The sequence below is a fragment of the Nestor notabilis genome, unplaced genomic scaffold (assembly GCF_000696875.1).
Source record: "Nestor notabilis isolate BGI_N333 unplaced genomic scaffold, ASM69687v1 scaffold21566, whole genome shotgun sequence".
NCBI classification, from domain to species: Eukaryota; Metazoa; Chordata; class Aves; order Psittaciformes; family Psittacidae; genus Nestor; species Nestor notabilis.
Window position 1 is genome coordinate 1 of NW_009933619.1, and position 11,133 is coordinate 11,133.

Genomic DNA, 11,133 nt, shown 5'->3' on the forward strand with positions numbered 1-11,133 from the left:
ATCCGGTGGAACAGCTTCTCGCCTGTGTCCAGCTCCACGTAGAAGTAGGGCGTCCCGGAGCGGGCCACCTGAGGGGGAGAGGAGGGGACAGGGCGACCCGGTGTGGCCTCCCGCCAGCACTCTGGGAGGGCGGTGCTGGACCAGAGCTGGGGTATCCTGGCCAGAGGGGCAATTCCTTTAGAGAGGACACTGGGCAAAACCAACCAGCCCACAGACACCAACTTCAGTAGGTGACATCAAACCAGAGCTTCCAAGGGACGACAAAGCAATGGGTCACTCTCTGCTGGGATGACGCATACACAGAATCATAGAATCACAGACTGGTTTGGGTTGGAAGGGAACTTACCATCCAGTTCCAACCCCCTGCCATGTGGGTTGCCCCCTTTGCAATTGTGGCATGTAACCATAATCACCAGATCCCTCTCTGGATGCTAAAGAGGGACTCTTCATCAAGGACTGTATCAATAGGACAAGGGATGATGGGTTTAAACTGAAACAGCGGAAGTTCAGGTTAGATATTGGGAAGAAGCTCTTCCCTGTGAGGGTGCTGAGGCGCTGGCACAGGGTGCCCAGAGAAGCTGTGGCTGCCCCATCCCTGGCAGTGTTCAAGGCCAGGCTGGACACAGGGGCTTGGAGCAACCTGCTCTAGTGGGAGGTGTCTCTGCCCGTGGCAGGGGGTTGGAGCTTTAAAATCCCTTCCAAATCAAACCATTCCCTAAGTCTGTGAATTTAGCAAGCCCTACACACAGCTGGAAAAAAATTTCAGATTGGGAACACATTTGTTGTTCACTGGAAGGTCACCAAGAGCAGAATACATCTGACACATCTCCGTATCAACAGCTTAACCCTGCCACACACAGTATTTGCAGAGGAACTAGACAGGGAAGAAGTAAAGTAACAGGTGAAACCTTGTCTCATACTTGCGTGATATCCGAGTGCTCTGGGATTTCTAATAATTCAATCTTTTGTTCCTGGGCCTGTGCAATAAAGGACTCTTTAATGTCTTCGGCAGTACAGCGGTCCAAGGGGACAGGAATCACCTGGAGAAAGAGGACAACATTTCCATAAAAAGAAGGCAAGACAAAACAAAGCACTTGCTGAAAGCAATCAATCCATCACTGGAGCTTTGCTCCTCAGTATTGCTCAGCATCATCAAACAAGACAGGGGAGACCTGTCCGTACAGGCTTAAACTTATGAGGTGTTTTCTGTAGGAGCTGAACAAGAAGCTGAAAACTAAAAGCTTGAAAAAGTTCTCAGCACAGCCTTCTCCTTTCTCATCTCTGTGGTAGTTTAAGGCCGCTCTGACACAGTTACAGATCTGCCAAATACAGAAACCACCACAATAAACCCCTACATGATTGACACACAAGGACAAAAAGTCAAATTAAAGGGCTGGTACCGGCTGGCAGTGACCAGAGCTTTGCATTCATCTTTAGATTTTCAGCCTATTTCAGTTACAAATGCGAGCACCACAGTGTATGTACCAGTGTGAGCAACGTCTTGCCACTTAACCTGAAAACCTCGTGGGCTTTTTAATCAGTTCCATGCAGGGAAAATCCTTCCTCACCCACTCAACACAACCAACATTGTGCTGCTGTAACGGGAAGAACTAAAGGACTGTGGCAGAACCAGCACACTGGTTTTAGCTTTGCTCTGGCTCTATCTGTCAGTAGGACGACTTCTCTCCATGCTCTGGGAAGGTATAGAATAAGGAGGGAAATTTGAAGGTGAGCTTTCTCTTTCAATTCATTTGCAGGTAAGTGCAAGTTTATATTCTCCTAGGGTGACACTAAAATCATACCTGTAACTGCAGATGCTGACTCTTATAGTTTCTTTCAAATAAGACATATCTCTTTCAAAAAATTCCTTTAGGGCAGACTTGTACTTGGTCACTTCTTCCACCACCTCTGAAGACAAGTCAACCACTGACTGATAGTGCCCAATAGGCAAAATCAAGACGTGATCAGGTAATAAGCCACCTTTGGCCAGGGCAAGATAGCACTAGAGTGAAACAATACACACCAGTTACTCACTGCAAGCAACACTTACTTACCATGCTATGGAAATTTACTCTCTGAATGCATTCTGAGAATCCCCCATCCTAGCAATTTGCCTCAGGAACAGGAAAGTCTTCCTCTCTATGTCACTTATTAGGGATTGTGTATAAGCAATTTATTAATTACTAGAGGAATGAGAAAGAGAGAAAAAAATATCATCATCTGAATACCAGAGAATGCCTTATCTGCAGGAAAGCAGCTGAGTGAACTTCCCCAGTGTGGCTACAATTTCTTACTATGACAAGAAAATCCAAAGCAAAATCATTAACAGCTCTTAAAATAAGCCTGTGGCCAAACCCGTAGCAGTTTGAAGTGGATTATGCTACACAGCAGCAATAACTTTAGGCAAAATGAATATACTAATGATTGAATTCTTCTGAAAGATGTTGACTTTAAAGCTATCTTGTCTTCTGTTCAATCTGTATGTAACTGGAACCAATCATCCCAGGGACATCTGGCATGACTCCAGACAGTGCATCCTGCTGCCAAAGCAGCTCCCAGTTTACACTGAGTTCACACTGGAAAAATTCTGCCAGATGGTAACATAAGCAAACTTGAGGGCTGGCAACAGCAAAGTGTTCTTGCACCGTAATCCAGCTCTGCTGCCAGAGCAAAACTGCTTGATTTTTTAAGACTTAATATAGTTATGACTTTTGTAGGGGAGATGTGAAGAAACAGAAAATAAAATCAAAAGTCAGATGCAAATAAAATTTGTTTGGGGCTTTTTTTTAAAGATTAAAATTGGAATTGATGTTTTATATTGCCATGTCTTAGCATGTTTCTGCCATTATGTAGCAAAGAACATGCTCTGGGTACTTACATGTGTGCCAATACTAACAACCAAGTGCTTCTCAACTTCTGGACTGGCGAGACAGAACCAGCAGGGCCCCGAGGGCTGTGCTTTATTGGGAAAGAAAAGAGAAAGCACAAAGCTTATTTGTCAGAACAAGGAATGGAACAAGATCTGGAGGAGCTGTTATTTTCCAACCACCCTTCCCAGCTGAAAAAGTGCTGAAGATGTCAAAAAGACATCTGGAAGCAGATCTCATCAGAGAACCGGTGCCTCTGGGAAATCCTAGCAAGAAAGGAGGTGGTGGCAGTCACACCCTTGCTGAGAGCATTCTCAGAGTGTTCTGATTTCATAGAAGAGCACTAATTCCAGGATTTTAGTGCTTACAGCTCAGTAATAAGAAAGCAGCAGCAAATTTAAACAAACAAATCAAAACAAGGTAAAATTACTACATAGGTAAAGGTAAGGACAGACACTTGTCAGTTCTGGTCTATGCATCACACTCACCTGGATTCACACCCAAACTGTGATACCTGAGCTGATGTTTAATGTAAGTTGATGGCATTGATAAGCCACCTTATGGTTAAACACTATATGTGTCCCCTCTGCAGGCTGTGTATAAGAATAGATGAGCAGCTTTGCAAAGGCAATACGAATGACAGGGGACTCCTAAGAACTGCAGGAAACCAAATATCCAATTCTGGGTTCATTTCTGAGCAAAACAGTGTTAACAGGGCTCTCTTCTCACAACAAACTCCAGAGACTATGGAAGTTGAACATACACAGTGGCATACTATGTCCTACTGAAGTGATGGGGGAAAACAAGAAAACCCACATACATTCCTTCATCAAAACTGCCATCACAGCCAGTCGTGCCTCTGCAGGTATGTGTGGAGCAATGGCACTGCACTCAGCTGAGTATAAGGTAATTTAGCCTGTGAACTGTTATGTGCAAAGACCATGCAAAGGGTTTGGAAATCTAATAAATGAACCCCAACAACTTAGTCCCATGTAACAAAGGCAACCAGATTTACCTACCAGGGGCATTTCTGAAGAATGTTTTCTTACCCACTGGCAGTGGGAATAGCTTTCAGAGAAACAGAAGGCAGGCTGACACCTGCATTTATGTCTTAAGACCAAACTTCTTTATAACTGAGACCAACTTTCCTAAAGATCCATGCTTGCAGTAACACTGTCACTGAGAAGTCATGATGCCTAAAGATTTCATTTCAATTCCTTCAAGTCAGACAAACTCTAATGAGATTTACAGCACAGAAATACAGAGGTAATAGAAGAGCTTCCTCCCTTCCTAGCGCATTCATACTTTGTGAACTCACAGCACAGAACAACTGAAGTGGTGTTTCAAGAACTCATCAGCACCATGAACCAGTCTCTTCTGGTCCCTCTGAAAGGAAACATGCTGCTTTGTGAAACTGCCTCTTGTCATGCTCAGGGGCCAGTCTGGTTCAGAGGGTAAACGACATCAGCTCAACTGCAACCACCACAGATCCAGCTAGCTTTTAAATTATGCTTTTGACTTGTCTTTCACCTATTGATTGTCAGGGTTGTAGGAAACAAGGAACCCTTCACTCTGTATTCCCACAGCATCCAGTATAGAGAGAGAGCACGCTGGCAAGCTGACATCCACAGTTCCACAGCTTGGGATAAATGAAGAGTGAGATGGTCCAATGCCTCAAAAGAAGAGCTTTGGTAAAAGCATCTGCATACTTACGGGGTTTTTTGGCTTGCTTAGGTTGGGAGTTCCCTCCTTCTTTCCCATCTGAGGGACGTTTCTTCCCCTGATGCTTGTTCAAATCAAAGAAAAACTGACAAGCTGATTCTTCCTGTTTAGAAAATGAAAACCAAAGCCAAGATTACAACTGCATCACAGAGTCATACTACATACAAGAATTTGCTTTTTCCTCAAGAGATGTGCAACTACCTTTGAAAAGCATCAACAGCAAAAGCATCAATGAATTTATCTTTCCCAGTAATGCAGCAGCTTAACTTCAGGCTGAGTATTTCCCCCCACACCAATCATCTTCCAGTTTAGTTTATCTACATTACGTTGGTATAGCTCTTCGCATGTCTGCATTAGCAGAGTATCCCAATATTCTTGGAGGGCAAAACATGCTCTGCACAGGGAAATAACCTGAGTCTCTGCACCTGAACACATCCACTTGCCTGATGATCAAATTACCAAGTTGGCAATTCACATCTTCTGACACCAACAGCCAAGTGTTCAGGCCCCAGGAAGGAACTCTTCTGACCTCAGGAGTAGCAATTGATATTTAAAGGAGCACAGAGTTGGTGACTTAGGACACTTGAATAAAACCAACTGTACTCAACATTTGGTCACCACATTGAGAGATACAGTGGAAATGCAACATCAAAAGAAGTAGCACCTGAGTAGCCAGCAATCTAAGGGAGAAAACTGGGGGCCAGCTGGAAAGGACTACTTTGTAGTCTACAAGCTTATGAGAACAAGACCATGCATGCTGAGATGCCCATAGAGAACAGTCCTGACAAGGAAGCAGATCTAAATACAGCATCACCATGCAGACCTGCAACTAGAACCATAAACTGGTTTGAGTTCAAAAGGACCTTTGAAGGCCATCTAGTTCCAACTCCTCCTGCAATACACAGTGACACCCATCACTAGACCAGGTTGCTCCAAGCCCCATCCAACCTGGCCTTGAACACTTACAGAGATGGGGCCATCCACCAGCTCTCTGGGCAACCTGTGCCAGTGTTTCACCACCCTCATTGTAAAAAAAAATTCTTCCATATATTTAGTATGAATCTCCCCTCTTTAGTTTAAAACAATTAACCCTTGACCTATTGCAACAGGCCCTATTAAAAAGTCTGTCCCTGTCTTTTTCATAAGCCCTCTTTAAGTGTTGAAAGGCCACAAGGGACTCTTCATCAGGAACTGTAGTGATAGGACAGGGGTAATGGATTCAAACTGAAACAGGAGAAGTTCAGGTTAGATATAAGGAAGAAGATATCTTTACTGTGAGGGTGCTGAGGCGCTGGCACAGGGTCCCCAGAGAAGTGGTAAATGCTCCATCCCTGGCAGTGTTCAAGGCCAGGCTGGACAGAGCCTTGGGCGACATGGTCTAGTGGAAGGGGTCCCTGCCCACAGCAGGGGGTTGGAACTACATGATCTTAAGGTCCTTTCCAACCCTAACTATTCTATGATAATAAGGTCTCCCCGGAGCCTTCTCTTCTCCAGGCTGAACCACCCCAACTCTCTTTCCTCATAGGAGAGGTGCTCCATCCCTCTGGTCATTTCTGTGGCCCCTCTCTAGATCCTCTCCAACAGGTCCCTGTCTGAGGACTCCAGAGCTGGATGCAGAACTGCAAGCAGGGTCTCACCAGAGCATAGCAGAGGGGCAGAATCACCTCCCTTGACCTGCTGGCCACACTCCTTTGGATGCAGCCCAAGATACAGTTGGCTTAAGAAAGGACACACTGTAACAAACTCCCATGCATTGCATCTATGCAGTTTGGTTGATGTAAATTGTTCACACAGAATCCTGTAGTATTTTGGACAGAAATATTCCCAAGTTAAAGCCAAATGTCGTTCTGAGCTCCCTGAACACAAACACATGAAGGAAAATACAGCAGTACCTCTGCACACAGGAATGCTTTGCTCTTCTGTGCCTCCTTCTGTGATTTTCGGTATGGATTTTCAGTGGTGTCCTGTGGCTGTTTCACTAGCTCTGCAGGGTCCATCAAGCTCATTGGCACAATGCTGAAGGCATAGAGATACTAGAACAAAAACAGATGGCTCAGATGCAAGAAGGTTTTGCCATGACTGCAACTCTGAAGAGGTCACCTGTAAACAGCCACCCTGAAACAGTAACACACAACTTAGAACTGCAAGAACTCAGCAAATTGATGTTAAAGCTAAGGCAGGACATGAAAAACACACTCCCTGTGCTAGTCTCCCACCCACAGCAACCAAGAGTTTATGGAGTGCTTCAAAGTAGCTCACTTCTTTCACTTTAAGGAAGATCTTTTTGAAGAGCAGCAGTGTATCCTACTTGAAAAAGAAACAACCTTGATCCTTGCCTGTTTCCAGGCCTTCTATGCAGAATTCCTGGATCTTTTTTGTTACCAGGCCTGGTTTCTATGCATTCTTAACCACTAGCAACATGTTCTTTTATACCAAAATTCTGTGACTTTCTTAAGGGTAGAGAAGAAACAGGTTAAAAAAACACCCCCCACAAAAAAACAGTCCCTTCCTATTCCAGAAGTTATTTTCAGTGATTTGTGAGGGCTCCTTTGGAATTTCACTTCCTTCCATGTAAAGCAGCTGGGGAAAAGGAAGAAACAGTAGCTTTCTAACCAGTTTCCTCTGCAGCTGTCTTCACAGTTACATGCCAATTGACCAGGCAGAGAAGAACAGTGCCTCAGAACACATCTTACCCTCTGACATAACGGGCAACTGGTATCTGTTACTCAAGTGAGACTAAACCTTCCAGTTCAGTCAAGCTTTGAAGTGATCAACTCTGTCCTCTAGCTAGCCAAAGCTGGGCTTACTGCCATATTTCTTGTACTTGAGAAAAGAAGATAGATTCAAGAGTGTCAGTACCTTTTTCTTGCTTGTATTGCCAACTTCAGCAAGTGCAATGAACCTGCTCACATGCTGCGGGGTCTCCTGTAACACTGTGTGGTTTCTGTAAGGAAGCAAAACATGACTACTGGCATATACAACATGGAAAAGGACAGTGGGCAAACCACGTGTCCTCCATGAAGTTATTCAGACAGCATGTTAGCCGTATAGGGTCTCTGGCAAAAAACAAGGGGGCTGGAGGAAAGACTCATGAGATCCAACAGCAAATGGCTACACAGATCAAAATGACATCTCACTGCACTGCAAAACAGAGAAGAGAGGACAATTTACTAGTCTGAGAACAGCTACACCTTTAAAGTGTTTCCTGTGGAAAGGACAACAATCTTAGCCAACATCAACACAACAGCTTCAGTTTTATTTGTAAGTTGTTCTGACACCTGCATTATGTCACTAGTCACATTTTATATACAGACGTCTGACTGACACCAGTCTTTTCACCACACAACAGCCTTCTATGATACATTTTCAGAGATACACCCCTGCATTAGGCATAACACTGTTTAAATGTGACTAAGGACAACGAACCTGACATCAGATTCACAGCAATGTACTTGGACTGGCACCAGTAGCACAGTTTGAGGCAGCAGGAAACAATCTTGACCCTGTGCTGGGGCTAGATGACTTGATAAAGTTTTTCTAAAGTTGTCCACCTGTTTTCTTTAAAACTTGAACTCTTATTAGACAAGAAATGAGATTTCACATGGTCCTACAAACCTGTAAGGAAGTCTTTCATAATAAGCCTTCTCCAGGGCAGCAAAGTGGTACCTTGGTTTGAGACTTGCAGCTAGATCAGATACTAACTTGGAGCCACATTTCTTGGTATCTATTTCTCCCTACAAAACACAAACCAAGATTTATTTTAAAAGCAACTGTCAGACTGCGGTGAAAATGAAGTATGCTGGGAATGTAGAGACTGATTACAGTGGTCACCATTCCCTGGAAGGGGAAAATGAAGTCAGAAGGCCTTGATCTCTTACCACCAACCAGAGCCTACTCATTTATCCCATTCTGTGCACTCGGCGTTTGCCTCCACTCATTTCATCAATCCAAGTTGGTTGTATTTTCCTTCTCCTGGTCTTGTGAAGCCAGGACAGCAGAGTGAGTTTGGCAAACACCAACAGATGTCAAAATCATTAAGACAACTTTTGACCACATGCCCAGAGCAACAAAGCTTTAGTACATGAGTCAAGTAACTACAAAAGCTCTGAGGTTTCCTTAGGAAGCAAAATTTTATCCCGCTCCCATCAGAGAAAGAAGCCAGAGCAAAACAAAACACAAAACACAACCAAAGAGCAGACTTCAAACCATTTCCTTGGGTTGAGGTCTTGTGCTGTCTTTTCCCCTTAGAATCAGAAGTCTTAGTCTTAGACTGAGAAGTGAAGTAAGGAAAGAAAAGGGCAAAAGAAGAGAGAAGTTCAGGAACAGCCCATGTTTGTTATACCTTGTCATCTTTGTTAAAAGCAGAGGGCATGAGACTCTGACCTGGCAGGCATCTGTCACAGCCCTGCATTACAGCAGCAGGACAGGCACTAATCTGCTCTCAAGAAAGCAGTTTTCCTCTCTGTGCTCCCTCCTACTGCCCTTGCAATGGGCATGGCAGAGGGAAAGACAGTAGTATCTGCACTGAGGGCTGGCTGCTTCCAGCCCCACTGAAAACAGCCAGAGCTATGAAGCATCTCAGGAAAAGGAAAGCCATAGACTTCTCCCATGAGTCAACTCTCATCCATCCAATTTAGCTCCTTACACGACTTTTGCTGAAAGAGAAACTTCAGGTGACAAAAGGCAAGAGGCCTAATTGTTCATTCCTCAAACTTCCTGCTTTGAGTGATGGGATTTCAGGGCCTCAGTGCACAAGGGAATCTCTAAGACTTACTACTGAAACCCACAGGTGATAAATATACACTCTAAGAAGATGCATATTTGAATATAACCACTGTTAATATCCCCCTGTTAATCCACGTGAGTACATTTTCAGAAAATCCATGCCACAGAAAGCCAAGTGTGGAACGATGCTACAGAGACTCCACATCAGAATTTCGAGATCAGAGGTTTCTTTTTAAGCAAGAACATCCCTACAACTTGTTTCTCTCCAGCTCCCTAGTGGGGTTGATTCCTTTGGCAAGGAGAGATGAGGGAGGGTTCTTTAGACTTTTAGACTGAGGATCATCTCTCTTTTTGGATGTCAGAAGATACTGAGAGGAAGCAAAAAGGGTACTTTTGCCACAGTATGCAGCCTTGTTCTCCAGGAAGGTTTCCTATCACCTCAACATAGGAAAACCAATTCCACGGAGGAACACTAACAACAGAAAACTGGACACAAATGAAACAACATCCTCAAAATCCAGCCAAAGAACCAGACCATTTAGTACAGCTGACTGATACTTATGGAAATAAACAGCAAAATGCTTGAAAAGTTTTGAAGCAGAGGGAAAAAAAGAATGCCTTAATGTCAGGTGGTATTGAAGATGCTCAGAGCACAACATTCCACTGCATGATTAGCAGCAGCATTCAGCAGCACCTGCAACTAAATGAATTCAGAACAGTAAGTGTGATCAGATGAAAGCTATTGACTGATTTTCCAGGCAGGATAGACAGAACACTCTGAAGTTTCACAAATCCCCCTCCTCATTGGTTCTCCTTCACTGAAGAACCAGAGTACCTGCTCAGAGATGGCTCAACAGCCCAAATTACCACAGCAAGCAGAAAGACAAGCCTTTTTTAAATCCATCTGGAAACCCCTTCCACCAGAAACCAGAACACTTACCGCACTGTTGGCAAAAGTCCCCACATCTCTGGGCCAGGGGGATGTCAGCAATATATCCACACCTTTGAAGTTTGGTGTTGACAACAAAGATGTTTTCAGTTCTGCCACATCCTTTGCACTAAAACTGTAGGCAGGAGCTGGCTCATGCTGGGCCTCGGTGCCACTCAGGTATGCAATCTGCAGGCCAGAAGTACCACTGTAAAGACCTCGGCGACCTGCATGAATACACAAACATGAACTCAAGATCATAGAATAGTTAGGGCTGGAAAGGACCTTACGATCATGTAGTTCCAACCCCCCTGTCATGGGCAGGGACACCCAGATGCAGACACTGCAAGTAATCTCTTAGTCACATGACAGGCAAAGGACCAAATACAGCAGTCCTCCTTTACTTCTACTGGGACTTTCCTTAAGACAGCTCATCTTCTGTGCCCATAAACTCACAAGACCCCACTTGCAACACTGTGTGGAGTTCTGGTGTCCTCAAGATAAGGAGGACATGGAGCTGTTGGAGCAAGTGAAGAGGAGGCCACGAGGATGATGAGGGGCTGGAGCACCTCCCGTGTGAAGACAGGCTGAGAACATTGGGGCTGTTCAGCCTGGAGAGGAGAAACTGAGTGGAGACCTCATAGCAGCTTCCAGTGTGTGAAGGGGACTACAAGGATGCTGGAGAGGGACCTTCATCAGAGACTGTAGTGATAGGACAAGGGGTGATGGGTTCAAACTGAAAGAGGGGAAGTTCAGGTTAGACATAAGGAAGAAGTTCTTCCCTGTGAGGCTGGTGAGGCGCTGGCACAGGGTGCCCAGAGAAGCTGTGGCTGCCCCATCCCTGGCAGTGTCCAAGGCCACGTTGGACACAGAGGCTTGGGGCAACCTGCT

General features: G+C 44.7%; 1 protein-coding gene across 1 annotated transcript in view; it reads right to left on the minus strand.

Moving 5' to 3' along the window:
- Window positions 1–5: 5 nt before the first annotated feature.
- Window positions 6–11,133, minus strand: part of CWF19L1 (CWF19-like 1, cell cycle control (S. pombe)) — a gene marked incomplete at both ends in the record, with an annotated part of 13,728 nt that continues 2,600 nt past the window's right edge. The window contains 10 exon segments of the mRNA XM_010016970.1: window positions 6–68; window positions 921–1,040; window positions 1,803–1,858; window positions 1,861–2,002; window positions 2,879–2,958; window positions 4,581–4,692; window positions 6,482–6,622; window positions 7,449–7,533; window positions 8,205–8,323; window positions 10,255–10,469. Coding sequence (XP_010015272.1) covers window positions 6–68; window positions 921–1,040; window positions 1,803–1,858; window positions 1,861–2,002; window positions 2,879–2,958; window positions 4,581–4,692; window positions 6,482–6,622; window positions 7,449–7,533; window positions 8,205–8,323; window positions 10,255–10,469 — 1,133 coding nt within the window.